Genomic DNA, 22,397 nt, shown 5'->3' on the forward strand with positions numbered 1-22,397 from the left:
CTATACATATTATACAGTATGAGTAGTGCACTGTAAGTATACTAGTTAGATTTCAGTTCCGGTTGATTAAATAATGCTAACAACTTCTTAACAATACCAGAGTTTGGTTTTAAATAACACATTTATCAGTCACTGGGGGCAGGAGATGCACTTTTAGCACCCTCTATCTTTAGCCTGGGGGTCTATGGATAAGGGTGTTGTGGGAAGTTTGTGATTTGATATGATGAAAATCTTAAAGGAAACGTTTTGGGAACACACTTTTATGCTCTCCGGTGGAGACTTAGATAAGAAGGTCGATACCAGTCGCATTTTAGTAGAGCAAATATCAGAATACAGTTAGCTCAGCTTTGCACAAAGAGTGGAAATAGGGGGAAGCAGCTAGCCCGACTCTGTCGATGAAACTGTGAATTGTTATTTTTACACTTTGGTTTTTGTAAGGCTTAAGCAAGCAAAGTGTAAATTTGTGAGGTTTAGAGGGGCTGGTAGGTGGATTTTGTTACCGCTGGACAGAGCCAAGCTAACTGTTTTCCCCCGGTTCCAGTCTTTGTGCTAAGCTACGCTAACTGGCTGCGGGCTGTAGCTTCATATTTACTGCAGATGTGAGAGTGGGGTTGATCTTCTCATTTAAATCTCTGCAGAAAGCGAAGCAGCATATTTCCCGAAATGTCAAACACTATTTGCTTTAAGGATTATAACTTTAAGCACAGTGTTGCAGTCAGACTGTTAATCAGTCTGATTGCACCTGGAAACAAACTATAATGATATATTTGTTTTTTAATTATGATTTTTTTTTGTCATTCTGGCGGAAATGGGCTTCCATAGACTTGTTTACAATATAAAAAATAAATAAGACTTGTGGTTCTTGAAACACAGACAGAGTGAGAGCTCGTCGCTGTTCTTCTTCTATCTCTGGTTGCAGCTACAGGTTGCTCACCTGTGTGCCGGAGCGCTCAGTCGCGGAGCGCGCGAGCTCTGTGCAGAAGCGAATGCCGTCGGGCGCGCGCTGCCATTCCAGCACTCATCCCCGGTGCGACGGAACGAAGCGCGCGCGCGCGGCGACAACCTCAAAATATTAACCGTTAAAACTCCACCCACCCCCAAAAAAAACCCCGACAGTCCTCTCAAGTCGTGGTTCCAAACACCACCGACCGCAGCCGGGGAAGACCGTTGGTCGGTAAAGTGCAGCCGTTAACGCCACGTCGACTAAAACAAACAAACTAAAGCTTGAACAGTTGTTTCTCTCTTTCTTTTGATCTGTCGGTCTGAACCGGAGTTTTAACGCCGTGAACCATGCTGGACCCGTCCTCCAGCGAAGACACCGGCGGGGAGTCCGACCCAGAAGTTGTCCAGGAGGCTCCGCGGAAACCGGTTGCCTCCTCGGCGAGGAAACTGGGGAACAACAGCCGGGCGGACGGGCAGCAGCGACAGTGCGCCGCACCTGGAGGTGCCCCCGGCAAAGGTGCTAAAGACAGCAACGCTACAGGTGAAGAGGAGGAGAGGAAGGAGCGCGAGCGGATCCAGAAGGAGGAAGAGGAGAGGAAAATTAAACTGCAGATTTATGTGTTCGTCCTGCGGTGCATAGCCTACCCGTTCAACGCCAAGCAGCCCACCGACATGGCCCGGCGGCAGCAGAAGGTGAGTCTGTGCCGCACAACTGAAACAACATGCACCTGTTGTCTGGTATGGAGGGACCTGCTAGCTATCTTACATTAAAAGTGTGTTAATTTTAAAGCTGACAATCTTACTTCACTAAATATTTCTAATAAACAACAAAACATCCTAATCTTTTTGGAATCACAAGGAGCTGACGATTAATTCGGCATACATTTGATCCACCATGAATCACTTATTTCAACAAAATAGTTTTTTTTTCTCTTCGATTCTCCTGTTGCTTCCACATTGTTGCCGTACCGAAACACTCCTGGAGGGCGACGGCCACCATTGTGATCCAGCTGTTAAATGTTAAATATTTCTTAAACAAGCGCTACACAGTGTATGAAATTAACGCCGAATTCAACATCCGCTTGACTTGTTTAATGTTAGGTCTTTTATTCGTTTGTGCTGTGTGTATCCGCTTCGTACTCCTCACGTCAACCTTAAATTGAAATGAATCCTAAACGAATCTGATACAGTGGTAAAGACACAGAAAACCGAGAGTATCGGGGTTTTTAGCGCATGCTTTTTGCAGTTTAAAAAAAAAATTGTCCTGAAAAAGAACATGTCAAGGAATCAACCACCCTGTAACACCAGCATTAACTCATTCAAACCAGGTTATCCATACATTCAGCTCTCAACAAATCAGAAATTAGGGTAAAATACCATCTCACTAAACCGTCTCAGAACAATTCATTTAAGCCCACTTCCTCTTAAAATCCACTTTGTTTATACTTACCATAAACTCAGTCTAATATGTATTTGTGCAATAAGCCTTTTAAATGCAAACATAAATACATGTGAACTGACACTTGGTGGAGTTTCCTCCCCTTAAAATGCCCTGCAGCATTAAAATTGCTTCACTGGGGTTGATATAACAGCTGTTTATCCAGAATACCTGCACTGTACATGAGTGTAAATCTGTCCATGCGTTACAATAAGCTTTATTTTATGCTAAACGTGAGGATGGCAGGGCTATGTGTTCAGTCTGAAGTTGTTCTGTCTTTCTAAAAAAAATTTCCCGAGTCTTTTTTCTTTGGCTGCTTTGGATTCCAGTATGGATTGAAGCACTATCCTTGGCTGCGCCACATTCAAGGGGCCATTCAGCTGATTTGGTGAATAGCTCTCCCCGGGTTTGTTCGTGTTAGATTCAGATGAATGCATTTCTTCTGTGCTGGAGGGCAGCCTGGACCTGCGAGCTCTCGCTAATAAAACAAGCAGGGAAGCCAGTTCTGACTGAAAACCCCCCATGTTCTCCTGTCCCGCTGGGAAGCTTGTTAATGAGCGTCTCGTGGTGTTTAGTTTCAATATGCAGACGAGGCGTTTTCATTCAACGTATGTATGTGTGTGTGTGTGTGTGAGTGATGAATCTGCTCCGACAGAAGGCAGACGTAGGAGTTTATTTGTGCACAAGTGTAAGTTCAGAATATTAAACCCGTGTTACATTAATGAGACAGAAACTTGAGATCCAGCAGGAGAAATCGGCCTCTTCCTGGGTGTTTATTTTCACTCCAACCGATGCTGGAAGTCGTGCTTCTCCCTGTGTTGATTCATAAATAAACAGTGTGAATTCATTAAAAGAATGTGGCATCGATTTGTTGTCTCTCGGAGGAAGTAGTTTCTCATGTTGCAGTACTCCCTGGTGGGAGGTGGCAGTAGACCGCATGTCTGAATGTGGTGGGTTGCCAGTTTGAATCCCCTGATTGTTGCCCAGCAGACTGCTCTGGATCACTGCAGGATGGAGCAATCAATAATACGTTCAGGATAACGGTTCAGGAATAAGTCATCAGAGGGGAAAACTGAGGTGCAAACTGTGACAGGAAGCAGATCTGAGAGCAGCCAGTGTTTTCATTGAATTTCCACACCGTCGGGACAAAGGATGCTCTGATATTTACCTACTGATGTCACGTGACTGATCCACATTACAATTGTCTGTTCGGCTCCGTTCATGGACTGCAGCAACATAATTACACATAAAGGTACTGCTTATACTTATCCTTCACTACCTGCTTGTGTTTTACAGTGTTAATGTGAAGGAAGTGGTAGGATTTTACTCTGAAACCTGAAATGTTGACAGTGACATTCACGGTTAGATAACGTTACCTAAGATTTACTCCATATTAGAGATGTCCTGATCAATATTGGGTATCTGCAGATGCTGAGTTTGACCCGATGCTTAGATTTTACCTAAATTACACAGCTGTCCAATGCACACACCAGCTGCAACCTGAAAATGATACAAGCTAGAACTTAATTCATCAGTGTTGATTAGATATGTGTCTGGCACATTGGGGAAAAAAAACAGGTGGGACCAACTAAAACTTGGCAGAAATAAATTTGGAGAATGCACAATCTGAAATTGACATGATGGGATCACCTAGATCGTTTCACTAGAGAACACATCACTCTGTTGGGGTTGTTGAAACTACAAAAACACTCGGATTCTACAGTGGTGTTACAGAGTGGAGCTTCTTCCCTCACTAAATGATCTTTGGCTGAGCACAGACACTGGCTGCAGAGAGCACACAAACAACAACAACAACGGATGAGTTTGATTTTGGCCTGTCATTAAGCTACTCACAGAATTTAATTTTAACCGGGGAAAACTACGGTCAACGGCAGCTAAAAATGAGAAGCAGCTACCTGAATGTTTTGTACACTGCTCTTTGCTTAGAAGAAAGGAAGAGAGAGAGAAGAGATATAAGATTCGATATTAGTTTCATTGGCATCAGAGCTTATAGCGAATCTGTATTTTGCCAACCCTCGTGTTAGAGTAACTCGTATGGTGCACCCAAATCATTTTTCACAGTCACACACTCTAATTTTCAGGCTGAGACAAAACACAGTAGAGTTATGTTTGATCTGCTTTATTTTAGCCGATGCGATCCATTAGAATATGCCTGGATCGGCCCGATAAGATACAGTTAGGATTGGCACGAGACCTCTCTACTCCATACAGCTTTTCTAAAAGAGAGGACTGATGTTACATCTTACTAATGACCTTTTTTTTTTAATGGTATTATTAGGCCAAAATGTGTCTCCAGCACTGAGTTGAATACCAAATTTCGGTACTTGACAGATTCAGTCGATATGAAAAAAGTATTGGTATTTGTTATCGAACAGAACAAAGACATCTGAAGGCATCACTTTGGACTGAAAATGTGATTTCAGTTTTCTGACAATTTATAAACTAAACTAATTAATAGATTTATAAATGACAGATCAATTAATCAGTTATGAAAGTAATTGTTTGTCGCAGGCCTAGCTGGAATACCTGTGATGTACCTGTTGTAGAGCTGGGCGACGATAACTTATCATATCATGATGATATGATCATATTGTGTTCTCGTTTGACAGATTTCTGTTGTCCAAAGTAATTCTTCCAAGCAAATTTTAATAGATAACCAGCAAAATTAGTTGATGAAGTTGAAATGTATTGATATTGATTGAATATAAGTCATACAAAGATCTCTGATCAAGAGCTCTGATTCTTAACTTATTAATACGATGATGCAGATAATTACGTTACTAACATTATTTACATTCTTCACAAATGATCACTAAACCAGATGATTTTTACTTTGTTGGTCAGTAATCTGATTTATCAACACAATGCACAATGCATCTTTTTACCCAACTATGTAATATATAATGTACTGTATATTTTATTGATAATATAATTTGGAATAATTAGCTTGTTACACAATAATAAGCCCATGTCATGGAAAACTGTTCATTTTGAAATGCCACATTCAGACAACTTCTGTTATGATATATTGTTATAAACACATAATAAAACACAAATACCAACACATTCTGAAGAAAGTCTCATTTTCTTCCAGCTTTGGTAGTCCTTCTTGCTGTATGTTATATTATAAAACTGGTCAGAGGTTTGCTAAATTGTAGGTGCAAGGTGATCACACGCAGTAGATGTCAACGCGACATTCTCACTGCCAGTGCAGACAGAAAGTTAAATATCAAAATAACGGAGTTGGGGTACTTTATTGTTGCTGAAAGGCATATATGGTCAATACCCTTCTTCCTGATCCATTGACAAAAAAAAAACAACAACAACAAAACAATCCACTTCTGGTTGAAAAGACCTACCTTGCAGACCAAAGAGTTAGGGGGCGTTGATACTGAAAATTGCACTGCATCTAAAATACAGGAGGGGCTGTGTCAGTGTGGGGTGTATTGTTTCAGGTACAATCCTGAAGTTGAGTTTGAGTAACAGATCCATGAGTTTGAAGGTTTATCACATGCCAAAACGCTGCACAGAGGTTTATAATACTATGAGATAGGATTTTACAAGTCTGGAAAGTTATCACAGTAAAAATGATTTTTTTTATCCTTGGTCTCTACCATCACCAGGTAAACAGTAGAAATACCGTTCATGTTACACATTAGTCTCTCAGGAATATACGCTTGCACGTATTTAATTGGCCAATGCGGCACCTTGCAGGATGACGTTGCATTATAGTCCGGCAAAAGTTGAGAGAACTTTTTTGCTGAAGAACCCTGTTTTTTGGGGGAAGTCCTCTGAGTAAGGGCCACTGCTGTGCCAACACTGCTGCAGTTTGGGCTACGCATGTACATTTATAACTGGAATTATATCCAGGTAACTTCTATGTCACCTTGTCTAATTACTGAATAGACTAGTGCCTGGCAGTCGCCGTATTCATGTTGTTTCATTCACTGTGAGAGAGAGAGAGTGGCGAGCAGAAGGTTTGCAGTGGAGATGTCTGTTAAATATCTTACTGAAGAGGAGAAAATAACCGTCTTGATTCAACTTCCTTAATGTTGTCCTTAATATAACAATCTCCACTGACAATGGAGAAAACTCTAGCAGCCGAATCTGACCAGTCAGTTGTTGTCGCCACGTGGTATCTCTGCAGCCGCCGTAGCACCAACATTTATTTTAGGCGCACGTCAGCTGTGGTTTAGCCATAGAGCCAATGCACGTAGCCACTGTAGTTACGCTGTAACCCCTTAATGCAGAACTAAAGAAGTTTTAGTGACAGAACATGTGCTGCGATTATTTTCCCTCCTCTTTGTCACACCCACCCGCAAAATAAACCGAATGAAGTCTGTCTCCTGGTTTTTAGGAGGAGAAGTGACAAAAGACTAATAATAAAACTGCACAGAGACGTCGTCTTGAATCCCGTCTGTTTCCTGCTGGCCGCCGTGGCTCTGGAGGCGGAGTTAATGATGCACGCCGATGCTTAGCGTCGGCCCATGCACAAACTCAGCCTTCAGTGGGTTCACTGTGGGCCTCCATGATGCTCACACCTCAGGGTTTCACCTCCCAGAACACACTGATAATGACATTGGTTGTTTTTCATGTGGGGAAAAAATCCTAAAAAAGTGTTTGCTGTTTATTTATATAACTCTATGTAGTAAGAAATGACACATCTGCTGCCATGTTTTTGACTTTTAATGTAATTTTTGTCACATAGTCATATTTATTAATTGTAATACTTTAACTCAGTTAGGAATCGCATGCCCTCTTTGGGTGAACACATTTTCTTTACTTTGAAATGGCATCTGCTAATGAGGAAGAACGAATGAAGAACAATTGACAAAACAATCTCACCTCAAGGTCTATTTGAGGCCGCAGACAGTACAGATTTTTTTATCAAAGTCAAATTTGCAGTCCGATGGTAGAGTTGGGTATTGTACCTCAATACTAATATTCCAGTCTGGTTCAGTTGATGTCAGTGTGTGGTGGTGATAGATTATATTTACCATTCTTGCATGTATTGTGGCAATTAAAGGAATAGTTTGACATTTTGGTAAATACGCCGATTCACTGATGCTTATTCTGGCAAGAGTTTGATGAGAAGATCAATACCACTCTCATATCTGTTCGGTAAATATAACCCTGCTGCCGGTTAGCTCAGTTTGGAACAAAGACTGGAAACAGGTTGCCCGGCTCGTCCAAAGGCAACAAAATCTGCCCACCAGCACCTCTTAGTAATTAATGCTTAACATCTTGGTTGTGTAATCCGTACAAAAACCAACATGTAAAAACGACAATGCCGTTTTATGTAGGGTTATGTGCTGGACTGTTTCTTGGCTGCGACCAGTAACATTCCTGGAGTCTCCGCTGGTTTCCTGGCAATGGCTTGGAGCCAGGAAACGGTCAAGGAATAGTCTGACCAATCAGATGAAGCTGCTAGTGCAGCGACATTATCCCTCATCGAATTTCCCCCTACGATCATGACCTCTTGTGTTAAAACAAACTGAGTTGAAGGCACCACCACTAGGAGTAAAATTCCACAACATTAATTATAAAATCAGAATTTTAGGAAATGAACATGAGCTTCGACGTTTCTGAGATTTTGAAGTATGCTTTTCCAAACTGGAGAAGTCATAACGGCTCTGCTGTTCGCTGCATTCAGTATTTATCCATTACTTTCCCCTTCAGGCAGATATTCATTTTATATCCTGTTTGCTGATTTAAACATTAACATGTTTTCTGGGGTTTGTGTAATACAGTGATGCCAGTCTGCTCTGTAAAGATATGAATTAGATTGACTGTAAACTAGAGCTGGACTTTCTTCTTCTTCTTTTCCTTTCGGCTGTTCCCTTTCAGGGGTCGCCACAGCGAATCATGTGCCTCCATCTAACCCTGTCCTCTGTCCTCCTAGGGCTGGATGATTAATCGAAAAGTAATCGAAACCGAAATTCAGAACCTCTAACCAACGTAATTTTCCCATGATGTTTTTTTTTTTTTTTAATCCTGTTAATATTTTCCCTTTACACATGCAGTAGTATGTTTTTAGTCACGTGACTCCGCCCCGTCCAGTCAGTGGCATTGAAGCAAAATGGAGGAGAACTCAAACACAGTCAACTCTGTCGTTTGGACACATTTTGGCTTCAGTAAAGAAGACACTCATCAAAATGAAGTCAAATGTAAACACTGCAGAAAAACAGTTTTCAGCGACTCAAATGACTCCAATAGCTACAGTGGAGCGCAGTGGGTTTAAACACCTCGTTAAAACTCTCTACAGAAGATGCACTGTCCCAGCACGACCATATTTTTCCCAAACTGCACTGCCCATCATGTACAAAACATGTCTTTTAAAGTAGCTGCTGAACTGAAGTCTGATCAGCACTTTGCAGCCACATCTGATCTCTGGTCAAGTAGGACGATGGACCCACACTTGAGCCTTACTTTGCACTACATTTCCGATGAATGGAAGCTGCGCAACAGATGCCCTGACGATCTCACGTCAGAGATGATTGCACACTGAGAGATATGGTTTCTGCGTGGGAACTCACGGAAGAGAACCTCGTGGCTATTACGACAGACAACGGCGCTGATGTTGTCAAAGCTGCACAATGGATGGACACGGCAGCAGCGTTTTGGACACCGGCTGCACCTTGCAATCTGTTAAGTGCACATCAGCTTAACAGACAATAATATTCAATAATCTAATTGGGGTTATCTGGGTGGTGACTGGCTGCTATATTCTTTCTGTGTTTGTCTGTATGTGTCATAAATGATGTCTGTTTTTATTTGACTTGTGACTGTTTTTTATTCTTTTCTTTTCTGTGCTGATGTTCTTGTTAAGCATTTTGTTACATTTGTTTAAAAAGGTGCTATATAAATAATATTTTACTTCAGCACACTAAATAAATACTTTGACAATAAAACTGTTCATATAGCGCCTTTCTTAATGTTAAAATGTGCTTGATATTACAATGTAAACTTCACATTACAATGTAACAAAACGCTACTTTGAGTTATCATTAGAGTAGAAATAAAAAATGCTCCAGAAGTGTTATTAATCTGATATTAAGTAGTTTAAGAGGCATTTCTCCTTTTTGCTTGAACTATACAGTTTGTAAAAGCATCAAGTATAAGTGAAACCGTCAATATAATAATTTTGTGTGTGTGTTTATTTCAGAAAATGCAATGAAAGATCGATGTGTGGTGCGGGCAATGAGGGTGTGCTAGAACATAGTCAGTGCTTTTTCCTATAGTTGGGGGGGGGGGTATGAAGGCATAAATGAAAGCGCAACAAGAGCTGAACCTGCCACAACACAAGCTGAAAACGGCACCAGATGGGGATCGATGCAAGGGTCCTTGAGCAAAAGAAAACCATTACACGGGGCCTTTTACAGTACAAACCTTGTCAGTGAACTATGAGGGCAAAAAAAACCCCAAGAAGAAAATAATCGTTCATTAATCGTAATCGAGGTAAGATGTTCAATTAATCAAGATTCTGATCTTAGGTCATATCGTCCAGCCCTACCGTAAACCGGGTGGCTTTGGAGGACGTTTTTGTAGAGAAACTGAAGCAGAGAAACCAGCCGTGCAACATCTAGTCTTTCCTTGTTTACATAGTTGGAATGTTGAATAAGCTTTGCAGCTTTCTGTCAGCTTGTTGTTTATAGGATCTTGTTTCTTTTCTGCTTTCTGTGAAGCAGCCACTCTGAAATGTTAGAGCTTTTGTCTCAGTTTTTTAATGCTCAGCTCATTTGGCTGAGGTTGTTGAAAGTCTGCTGAGTTGGAAGAGCTCAAGAAATTGTACAAGTACATAATGTTATTGGACAAGTGTCTGGTATTGATGAAATCTTCCAGGAGCAGGTTAAACATGTTGTGAATCAGATGAGAGGAAGGAAACAGCCCAGGTTTCACCCGAGGCCGTCTCGATAAAATAAAGGATGTTTATTTCCCAAAGAGCACGGTGACTCAGGTTTATTCTTAATCCTAATAAATAATTTACATTTCAAGATGAAAAAGCAGCTGATCATGCTCTACCTCCAGAGCTACAAATCTGACCCGATCTGTGCAGGACTTCAACTAAACCATGTGGCAAGATGAGAAGTCAATAGTAATCTTATTTTTCTTTTAACAGCACAAAGAAATCCGAGCCAATCTAGTTAAAACTCCTTTATTAAGGCACACGGGACGGATATGTTTTGAGACAACAAAATGCAAAATGCGAGCCACAGCAGTTTTCTGCCTTGGCTGTGTGGAGACAGGTTTTTGTAGTCTGAGACGGTTGATTAAGATCTTTACCACCAGAATGTGCGGCTGGTAGCTGTAGGGAGGCAGAGCAGCAGCAGCACAGCTGGACGGCAGCCTGAAGCTACAAAGGTTTCACTACCTCACTGGCTTTCACATCCACAGTAGAAGCTAACTTTGCTTAGTTACTTCAGAGCTCCTTTTCTGCAGTCCTGCAGAACTTCCTGCCTGGCTTCTGTCGTTTCTGTCTTCAGAGGTGGACGAGGAGCCACTACTGCCTCAGAAACCTCCTGGAACCTTGAATTTTTTACACATAGTTTTGAGTGAAGGATTGAGGACCTTGTATTGCTCAGCAGCATCTCTGAATAGTCTGTGCTGCAGCTGGGAGGCTTTTCTGATTTTAAAATGTAGAAGAACCTGGTTAAAGTTAAGTAGCCAATAATAGAAATAAGTGAATATTTGTGCATTCATTTATGTATTTATTTGTGAGATATTTGTCATGACATTATGAGGAAGCTCCTGCCTGTTGTGTTTTCTTGCCTCTCCAACATGGGAAGCCTCCAGTCTTCCCCCGGTGTTTCTGTTTTTGTCCTGTTTCCAAGCGTGCCTGACGAATTGAGCAGGGAATCCATAACTGCAGAAACGCCCTCCTGATGGAGACCCACGCATCCCTCCCTGCACATCTAATCCCCTGGCAGCTGTTTATTACACAAACATGTCAAACACCATCTCCTCCTGCTTCTCTGCTATGAGAAGCCACTTCTGCTGATGTGGGGGCTTGTTTGTTTTGGTAGGTAGTGGGCTGGATTTTTGGCCGCAGATTTGCTGGAGGCGACTTCCGTCCTCCTTTGTCATCTCTCCTTGTCCTGTCGGATTCAGTGAGACGGAGCTCTTCTCGTGGGGTTATGTAACCTCTCCTCCTCCTCCTCCTCTTCCTCTCACTCTCAGAGAACTGAAAGGATGTCTCAGCAGGGCTCTCACACTGCAGGGAGCTCCGTGAAGAACATCAAACAGCGAGTCAGCCCGGCCCTGGGGCCAAGGACAGCCCTCAGTCAGCTCAAACTCTCTGCAGTCAGCAGTACATCACATTACAGTACAGTGCAGTGCAGTGAGTTTAACACTGTACACGCTTGTTTTTGTTTTAGCTTTTCTCCAACTAGTATCAAAGCAGGGCTGCAATATGGATGTGTTTGAAAATATGCAATCAATTTGTTAGACTACATAACCAACAAACAAGTAAGTCTTTGATTTATCACCAAATGTGATCAAAGAAAAACTTACAATACGTTTAAAGCTTCACTTTGTGAAGTATTGATGCTGAAAAATGAACGGATTGTGTTTGTGTTTACGGATGATAACGCACGCTAGCAACTCTTTGAGGCTGTACTTAGTCACACTGGTGCTTTGAGCTAAACGCTGATGTCGGCATGCATTGACAATGCTAATATGCTGATGTTAAGCAGGTATAGTTTTTTTTCCATGTTCACCATTTTAGTCTAGCGTGTTAGCGTATAATATGTACTAATTGGCACCAAGATCAAAGTTCACCATAACTGAGCTAGCTAGCTATGGTGCTAGAGGAAAGTCAGAGGATCATGAAAGTTATTACAATTCATCTCAAGGGTGACATGATTGTCTGTATAAACTTTCAATGGCAAACCATCCAATCGTTGAGATATTTCAGTCAGGACCAGTTTCCATAGTGAGTGGCCTTTGCTGATTTTTTCTGTTTTAAAAAAATATATATAATTATAAACTAAACCCCTGTGAATCTTTGACTGTTGGTCAGACAAAACAAGAATATCTGAAGACGTCACCTTGGACACCTGGATTTTCTGACATTTTCAGACAAAATTAAATTGATTATTTGACAGTTGTTAACGCATAATATCAGACAAAACTTTCAACTCATTTTGTTAGTTTTCAATTACAGTTTGCTTTGAATCATGACCATCACCATCAACAACACAATTTTGTAAAACCGTAACACGATATGATTATATCACACATCATCATTCCATTGAAGTTTGATAAACGCTAACATCGAATCAGTGTTCAGGCCTGTTTTCACATTTTCAACTTGACTGCCAGATGGCAATAACAACAATATATATCTAATGTGATTTAATAATGACACAAGATTTTAATTTTTTGCAAAAACAGATTCAAGTAGATTCAAGTTCAGCCCACAACTTCAACAAGCTTCAAGGCTCTCTGCACAGCAACCCTTTGGAAACGATTTTTTTATGAAATAGTTTGCTGGAGCAAACAACTTGTTTTACTTTCAGCTTCTTCACAATCACTCATTTACCAAACATACATGAGTGGACACAGTAGAAACAACTTTAAGTATAATTTAGCAAAGTCATCTCCTGTCTGACACAGTGGTCAACACAAACTGAACTGTATCAGTCAAAGTGTGTTGTTCTCTGACAACGTTCATTGTTTGAGTCTCTGTTGAGAAGATAAACGAGATCTCATGAGACCCAACCAGGAAATGCCTGGCAGGAAAAATGGAGAGAACGGCAGGGTGTGTTTTCTTTCCTCCTGCTTCTTTCCTTTTTCCTCCTTCAGAGGAAGTGAGGAGAGGAAGGGAGGGAAGTGAAGGAGACCGAAGTGAACACAAATGGGACATTGTCATGTCATTTATTTACAAGTCTGTCTTTCAACCGTAAGCTTTCATTTTAGTTTTTAGATGTTAAACTTTGTCTTTATTCTTTTAATCTGAAAATGTGTATTTGTTGGCTACTGTTATTGATGTGATTGAAGAAGAATGAATATTCATCCTCGTACCATCCACATTCCAAAAACAAACATTTGTTTCCTACTTCATGGAAGGAAATAGGAGGCAAGGATGAAAAAAGAAGCATTTTGCAGGTAACTGTTAGGGGTGTGTATCTCTACCTCTCAGATGATTTGATACACATGATCCATGACTGGACCTCATTTTTACCTGTTACATAAAGGTTAATTGCTGTAAAGTTTTACATAAAAAAAGAAGTTTTCAGCCCAGGAAACTCTGTGTGTGAGTGATTTGTGCTGCTGTGCAGCTGCAGAGAACTCATTAAAATTACAGCACCTTTATTCTCCATGTTAGCTTTGCAGTCCAAACTCAACAGCTTTCACACAAAATTATTTTTAGTTCAATATATTTTTTGCTGCAGATTAAAAGCAGAAATTCACCCTTGAACACTTTCATACTGCTGATGGACTCAGTGTTTGTGCAGCTGCATAACAACAGAACAGTTGCACAAACAAATACTGATGTAATTGATGAATTATTGAGTCAAATACTTTGATTACTTTTGACAGTTTCATCAAACATTTTGTCCAACCAATAGTCCAAAATTCGAAGATATTCAGTTTACAATAATATAAAACCGAGAAAAGCAGCGAATACTCACATTGGAACTTGGGAAGTGGAACTTGAAATTTAACAAATATTTGACAGATTGCTATGACATTTTGTACATTGATGTTCCCCAGAGGATGACTCCTAACTCCTTTTAAAAACGTTGGTATTCCCCTGACCACCATGAGGCTGACGTTTGTGGTTTTGAGTGAAATGTCTCAACAACTGTTGAGATACAAACCTGAATGGATGGATGGATTGCCATGAAATTTGGTTCAGACATTCATGTTAATCTCAGGATGAATTGCAATAACTTTGATGATCCTCTGACTTTTACTAGCGCTACCAGCAGGTCAGAATTTCACAATGTCCAATACTTTAGTTTATGACCAAATACCTGCAAAACTAATGACATTCCCATCAGCCTCAGCTGTACTTTGTTTAGTGCTCATTAGCAAATGTTAGCATGCTAACAAGCTAAACTAAGATGGTGATCATCGTAATCAATATACCTGCAAAATATCAGCTTGTTCGTACTGTCATTCAAAGCACTGTTTTGTGTAAGTACAGCCTCACAGAGCAGCAAGCATGGCTGTAGACTCAGTATTGTTGCTTGATCAAATTAGTGGCCAATTAATTCTCTGTTGATTGACTAATGAATTATATAGACCAATCAACACAGCTCCCGTGGTTTAAGAAAAAGCTACTTCCTGCTTTCCTCTTGAATGTAGCAACATTGGTTATTTTAAGTTGTTTGGATGAACAGTGACCAATCTGGCCTGACCTGGTCAGTACAGTCTCCCAATTTGTACACCCACAGGAGAAACTTGTGTTTTTGAATGAGCACATAGTCAGATCATCCGGACTGGAAAACCTTACGCTCTCTTGCTTTTAGTGTTTTAGTCTTTCTCTCTCCTACACAAACCTCTCAGCTGAATAAAATAAATTACAACAGAACAGTGGGATCATAGTGTACACCAGTCTGAGGACACATAACAGTGTTTGAGGATATGAGGGGGAGTTGAGACTAACAAACCCTGTACAGCTAAATATTTGCAGTGTAGGGTTGGACTCAACTTTCTAATCCTGTGTTCTCATTTTAGTTTTTCTCATTTTATATTGTATGTAGATAATGTTTATGGCATTGGAATTGCCAGTCTTCTTGTTCTTCTTCTTCCTAGGAAATCTGCCTTCCCATGCATGAAAATAAACCAAATTTTGCACATAAGTCCAGTCCTATGCCAAACGGTCATGACGTGCCATTGGTGACAAAGTGGTCATCAACCCAGCTCCTGGAGAGCTACTGCCATGCATGTTTTAGGTGTCTCCCCACTCTAACACACCTGATTCTAATTATTAACTCATTATCCAGCCAAGACAAGCTTCAGTTGCTTCCTCTCACATTTTTTGCTCAATTGACACCAAACTAACAGATGGTTTCTGGCTTGGCAGGTCGCTGAGCAAGATCATGACTTGCCCTTGGTGTCTAAGGTTGTGAGTTCGAGTCCCTGGTGATGCAGAATAAACATGCTAATGTCTACTAGTTTAGAGAAACATCACTTCAAGTTTTAATAACTTTGTTCTGGGATGTTCTGCTGATGGACTTCATTTGTCTTCCTTTTCCTTCCCTTTTCTCTAACCCTTTTCCTCTTCCTCCTCCTCAAAATTCCCGGCCCCGACTCACAGCTGCACAGCAGATATAATTAGTCTTAAAACCCGTCCACATAAAAAAAACAGCCGCGTGCACGTGTTACGTACACACAGAACAGAATCCGCGAGAATAAAACCATCCTCGCAAGGGAGCATTTCTGCTCTGCGCGCACAAATGCGGTCCCACGAGCACGGGGCTGTGACCCTGCAACTGCTCAACCCTTGCTCGTCAAGTTGACTTTTGAGACTTTGGAGGCGGGGAGGAAATAGACAGTGGCTAATGTCTCAGAGAGACATACAGAGCAGTTGTTTCAAGACTGCATAAGTGGTGTGAGCTGTTTTGTGTGTCAAAGTGAAATGGAGAGGAAACCATGCTTAACTCGCACAAACTGACACTGTGCCAGTCCGGTCCAGAGTGCAGCCAGTGTTCACCTTTTATTATTTTTTGGGGTACTTGCCCTTTTATTAGCAATAGTGGTGAGAGATTAGGAAATGAGGAAGAAAGAGATACAACAAGGATTTTGCGGTTCATGGTCCTCGGTATCAGCACAGATACTGACCTTATTAAGCAGATCAGGAATTGTCCAGACGTGATCCACATTAAATACAGTTTCTTCATCAATGTCACTAAAAAATGTTATTGTTTCCGCTATCAGTTATATTTATGGGCCGCCATCTCAGTTTGTAGTGCCACAGCAAACACTGACCTCATGTTATCTTACATTAAAATGATCCAAATGAGTTCTACGCAGTGAAGTATACAAATTTTTAATATGGGAATAAAAGAGCACTGGTGTCGGAACGAAACTGGGTATCAACAAATACTCTTAGTATCGGTATCAGGAAAGAAAAAAACTGCATCGATGCAACCCTAGATGCGATGGTGAAATTGCATTTTTCCTTTGCAGTTCTTTTAATTGACAGGTGTAAAGACTAGTGGAGTGGGCAATGGTTTTTAGGGCTGTTACCTACAATTATTAGAATTATTGATTCATCTGCTGATTATTTACTCAATTAAAGAAAAGCAGCAAATCCTCACAGTTTAGAAGCTCAAACTACAGAATGCCTGGCATTTAACCAATATTCAAAATAGTTTCAGATTTATTTTTCTGTCAGTCGACTAATTGTTTCACCTCTAGAAGTATTTATATGCGAACAGGGTCTGTCTACACCATTTATGTCTAACTGAACAGAACAAGAACAACATGCACACTGTTTATAAATCTCATGAGAAGTGTCTGTTTTTAGTTTAATGCATCTGGCACCTCGTGTCTGTACTGGTATTTGTACTGTATTTTAAGAACAGAACAAATTCAGTTTATTTAATTTATCCTGCTGCCCCGAGGCCTGTGTACAATGTGACAGATTCAGTAATGAATGAGGGCTTAGTGTATAAAGACAGTAGTCAACAGTAAATCATTCTGTATATACACACTTAAACATTCAGGTTTGTATTTTTGGTCCTTCAGGCAGCAGGTCCATGTATCATACATGTATTTATAGTGAAACATACACTCAGTAACAACTTTATTAGGTATACCTGTACAATCTATTGCTATTCAAATACAACAGCTCTGACATATTAATTATAATTATACCTTTTACAAAGTTCATAATGTTAATTTTTTGTTGACATTGTGGGAAATGCGTAAAGGTGGTGTTGTACTAGAATACATTAAATACATTATATTGAGAGGTGTTTTGTCCCTATTTACATACATGAGGGTGGCAGACTATTGGAAACACATCTGAATATAATGGAGTCCAGTACAGCACCACCACTAACTATGACCTCAATGCTAAAGCATATAATTGATTTAACACCTCTGACAGTGTCAAAAAAACTCAACATTATAGGAATAAAAGTAGACGTCATTGCAGTTGTATTAGATTACATCAGACTGTACAGGTGTACCTAATAAAGTGGCCACTGAGTGTATTTCAGAACAGGGTCACTCTCAGACAGCCACCGTTATCTGCAGTCCTCTGGAGGCCGATGATATTTACGAGCCGTCATAAATAAATAGTTATTGACAGGCAGAGCAGCTCGCATCACGTCCCTGTGTGGCAGCCGGATCAGCCTGCGGTTTCGCTCGGTGCTTCTGGTGACTAATGAAGTCCCCTGAGGCGTCTCCACCGGTGCTCCACATGCCTCTCGTTTGTTGAGACGACGGCCTGCTCTGGTGTCCCCCCTGCAGAGGCCCCTGAGACTTTTTGTCTCCGCTGCGGTGCCTCCGTGTACTTGTGCAGTAAAGTGCAAATTTAGATTTCTGAAAGAGAGAAGGTTTGTTGAATACCAGCTTGCAAGCTCTTGGGACGACTGGCACAGGTGTTGCGTTTGTCTTCACGCAAAGTGTCTTGGGTCTATCATTTAGATTTGTTCTTGTTTTCTTTGTTTTGATGCTTCCTTCGAGACAACTTTGGTATTTTGTTATTGAGTAATTGAGCTGTTGAGTTAAAAAAAAAAAAAGAAACAGAAAAGCAATCCCACTCTGTTATGTCTTAGTTTTTGTCGTTCCACCTACACCTAACCCTCTGTTTTGGCAGCAGCTGTTTAAAAATCCAGAGGCTGCTTCTGTCAGGAACAACACTGAATCCTCTCTCACAGCTAAACTTAATAAACTGTCAATCTGATTCAAGTGAAGTTACAGGCAAAAAAAAAAAAAGTCCAAGGCTCAAATAAAACTTTATTTTCATTTCACATGGCAAGAATACAGACTCAGCTGCTCAGACTCAGCTCTACCAAATGTCCACCCTTCAGACTAGCGGACTACGGGTCACGTTATGCTACGAAAGAACAAGTTCAAATGATGTGCTGTCCGACCATGTCGGAAGACAAACGTGTTGCTGTTCTAAACCCTGGGCTACAACAGCTGTTGTAGCGCATCAGTTTGTCAAGTGTACGAGGGCACTGGGCCGTGTAGGGGGTGAAATGTGCCACGAGACCTCAGTTGTTTCCATGGATATGATTTCAAGTTCCTGACATCTTTTTCTGAACGGTTCTGCATTAGTAATTTATATAAGGTATTTACAGTGTCTGCTGCTTTACACGGTGTAACAGAAATAGAGTTTAATGAATAGATAAAGAGGGTTAAAGTTGTAAGGATGAGAGGATATTCAGTATTTTCGTGAATCGGGATAAAAATCACCCAAGCTGATTGTGGTGAATTTCCATTATCTGGATAATAATTGTGTGCCGTAAGTTAGGGCTAGTTGGTGAACTACTGTAGCTGGCAAGCAAATGGCTAACGCGCTAGCAACCGTGAACATGCTATCGATAGTCAGTCACTATAGCTTGCTGAGTTTCTTTCCATTTTCTTTGTACTGGGCTGTTAACTTGCATTTTGTTCTCATTATTGTACATCATTTTATTTAATTAAGAGTTATTGTAGGGGCAAAAGAAGCTCTCCACTCTAACAAGCTTTTACCATTAGCTTGGTCGCTAACGAGACAATAAGTTCACACAGTTTATTCAAAAGACATACTTGTACCATCAACTCCTGTCTCATAATTGTCAGTAAACCTTTCCTCTTTTGTAAATGAAAGACGCTATCCAGTTGCTTTCTGGGAAATGTAGTGTTTTTGGAGCTTGACCCACACTAGGGACTAAAAGTTTGAATTCCTTGGCCTCTGCTTTTTCGATTTTGACCCTAGAGTACTCCTTTTTTGTCATATCCAGGTGTCCCCCCCCCACCCCCCCAAATTTACAGTATTTCCATTCAGATTTTGAATGTGCAAATGTAAACTTCATGTAACATGCAGATAAAAATGATTTCTGTCCACTAGTTCTGTTTCAGAGCATATACTTTCCAGAGCACTGGAGCGTGAGCAGTCACATGTTTGGGCTGTTGTAGTGTGATTCTCTTGACTTATTTTTTTTTGTCTATTACAGGAAGATTTGCTCTCATGTTGAGTTCTGAGAACTGGAGCTCCAACAGGGCTGCAGCTATTATTTTAATCGATTTTTCACTTTAATGTTCAGTTAACGGCAGCTATATCAGCCCCCAAATGAGCAGAATATAACTCCAAACAAAACATTAGATTTTTCTTTTTTTTTTTACTAAATGTTTCCATTGTAGGTATAGTTCATAGAAAATACATTGCCATTGTAATCAGTCAATTCAATATGATGGTTTGTGGCGTTAATAAGCGTCAGCCCGCACAGTCCTTTGTATTCTCATGAACTATTAATTGAGCAGAGGTACTGTAAAGCACAAAGGCTCTGCAGATCTCTGTCTGTGAAATTGAGAATGATGCCTTTTGTATAAGCAATCAGTTTCCCTTTCATAGCTGAACCCTTCAGACCCAAGTCACTTCTGATTGAATTTCTCCCTCTGAACCGTGCAATTATCTTTTTAAACCTTTTAATTACCTCTCTACTTGTCCATCATCAGACTTCTTTCATTTTACATCTGGAGCTTTAGCCTTCAGTCTCGCTGTGAGTTGTTGTTGTTGTTGTTCATCCAGCCGTCCATCCATTAGTTATACCCACTTATCCATACCTGCCAACATTTAGGTTATTTTTCGGTGGCGGGTTATTTCAAACTGTTTAGTCTAACTCTGCTTAAATTTGCAGTTGAATTTTTCGGTGGAACGCCGTCCTGCCCTGACATTTTGACAACAACTATCATTAACTTAGCTGGCCTATCTGTCTGCGCAGAGAGCAGCTGCGCACACAGCCTTTGGATCGGCTTGTGTGTTGCCAGGTTGCGGTGACAGATGGGTTGAAATTGTATGTAGTGTGTGTAGATTGTGTTTCATAGACGATCAACTTGGGTAGCATCAGATAAACATATAAAACTTGGATCCATGTATGACGATTATTAATAATAAAGTTTGAGGGCCATGCAAATAACGGGAGAAACAACAAAACGGGAGGTCGCCGGGAGATGGCTTTGAAATATGGGAGAAACCCGGGGAATACGGGAGTGTTGGCAGGTTTGCTTATCCTTGAGGGTCGCTGGATGGCTGGAGCCAATTTGTGGTTTGGAGTGAAATGTCTCAACAACTGTTGGATGAATTGCCACAAAATTTGGTCCAAATATTCATGCCCCCTTCAGTATGAACTTTTTGATCCTCTGACTTTTACTAGCACTACCATCAGGTCAAAATTTCAATTTCAATACCTTGGTTTATGACCAAAGCTAATGGCTAAAGTTAAGCTCTAATTAGCTAGTATTAGCTTGCTAACACATTCAACAACAATGATGAAAATGGTAAATATTTTACACGATTAAACATCATCATGTTAGCATTGTTCCTGTGAGCATATTAGCAGGATGACTTTAGCATTTAGCTCAAAGCACCGCTGTGCCTAATTACAGGCCTATACAGCCGCTAGCGTGGCCACAGTGGTCATAATGGTAGTTTGTGCATGTTTTGGCTCATTTACTATGAATAACACATACACCACTTTACATCCCTGCTTATCACTTTGTAAATACTCCATTACTTTTTAGGTTGATTGGATTTCCTTCCTTCAAGGAAGTCATTGGTTTCAGTTAATTTCTTTGAAAATTAATTAAATTCAATTTTATTTATATAGCGCCAATTCATAACAGAAGTTATCTCATTGTGCTTTTCCTATAGAGCAGGTCTAGACCGTACTCTTTATAATATTAATTACAGAGACCCAACAAATTAACCGGCAGAAACTTGAAACTTACTCAAGAGAGGTAATCCATCAGCCTGGTAATGCAGTCTCTGCAAAGAGCAGAGGCTGTTTTGAAATCCCTCCCTGTTGTTGCCTTCAAGGACACTCTGACATCAGACATTTTAGAGTTGGCTCCTGAACAGAAACCTCTTTTAAAGCTAAAAAAGAGGACAAATTCACATTATCCTTCACACTTTGCTCACATTAAGCATTTCTTTAAGGACCAATGTTGCCAAATGCTCAGTTTCTAAATCTTTTTATTTTCTGTTGCAGTTGCTTGTGTTGGTTTATCCTATGACAGGTTCTCCTGCTTATGGCTGTGGATTTAATAGATTCAAATATGACGGTGTAGTCCCTCATTCGTCCGGGAGTGTTCTATCGTAGAAAAGGTTTCAGTCGTAGTCATCTGGACACTGTTTTCAGAATCAAGACGTTTCGGCTCCCATCCGGAAGTCATTCTCAATTGTAAAAAAATTGGACGGGAACTGGAACCAAGAAGGAACGGTGTCTCCATTCCTTATGTGTCTGGACTGTCTGAAAAACTACAAAGGATCTTTAGACAGCACGATGTTCCTGTCTTCTTTAAACCAGGCAACACTTTAAGACAGAAACTCGTTCACCCTAAGGACAGGTTACCCACACAGAAACAGAGCAATGTTGTCTACTCCATTCAGTGCAGTGAGGAAAACTGCAAAGAACGGTACATAGGCGAAACCAAACAGCCACTTCACAGAAGACTTTATCAGCACAGACGACACGCTAACTCAGGATTACAGAGCGCCGTGCATTTGCATTTAAAAGCTACAAACCACACATTTGAAGACAGCGAGGTGAAGATTCTTAGTAGAGAGAAGAGTTGGTTTGAACGGGGCGTCAAGGAAGCCATTTTTGTGAAGAAAGAGAACCCCTCTTTGAACAGAAATGGTGGTCTGAGATTTAATCTGCCCAAAGTCTATCAGAGTGTATTATCACCTTGGTCACGCCTATCACATGCTAATCAGGCACTTAGCAGTGATGAAGTAGATGCAGCCAGAGAACAATAGGCCTGATTACTGATTACTGGGCCATCTTAAAACTATTAGGCCAGTTTCAGGTGAAACTAGCTATTTACA

General features: G+C 40.7%; 1 protein-coding gene across 12 annotated transcripts in view; it reads left to right on the forward strand.

Annotated features, from left to right (window-relative positions):
• Positions 1-927: 927 nt before the first annotated feature.
• Positions 928-22,397, forward strand: part of cadps2 (Ca++-dependent secretion activator 2) — a 228,518-nt gene continuing 207,048 nt past the window's right edge. For 5 of the 12 annotated variants that reach the window (XM_044194160.1, XM_044194162.1, XM_044194166.1 and 2 more), the window contains exon 1: positions 930-1,635. In XM_044194160.1, the coding sequence (XP_044050095.1) occupies positions 1,291-1,635 (345 nt within the window). In that variant the 5' untranslated portion in view covers positions 930-1,290. Of the gene's footprint in view, positions 1,636-22,397 lie in introns of all 12 variants that reach the window. The other 7 variants (XM_044194157.1, XM_044194161.1, XM_044194168.1 and 4 more) reach the window with 4 other exon arrangements.

This window comes from Siniperca chuatsi, linkage group LG4 (assembly GCF_020085105.1).
Source record: "Siniperca chuatsi isolate FFG_IHB_CAS linkage group LG4, ASM2008510v1, whole genome shotgun sequence".
Classification (NCBI taxonomy): domain Eukaryota; kingdom Metazoa; phylum Chordata; class Actinopteri; order Centrarchiformes; family Sinipercidae; genus Siniperca; species Siniperca chuatsi.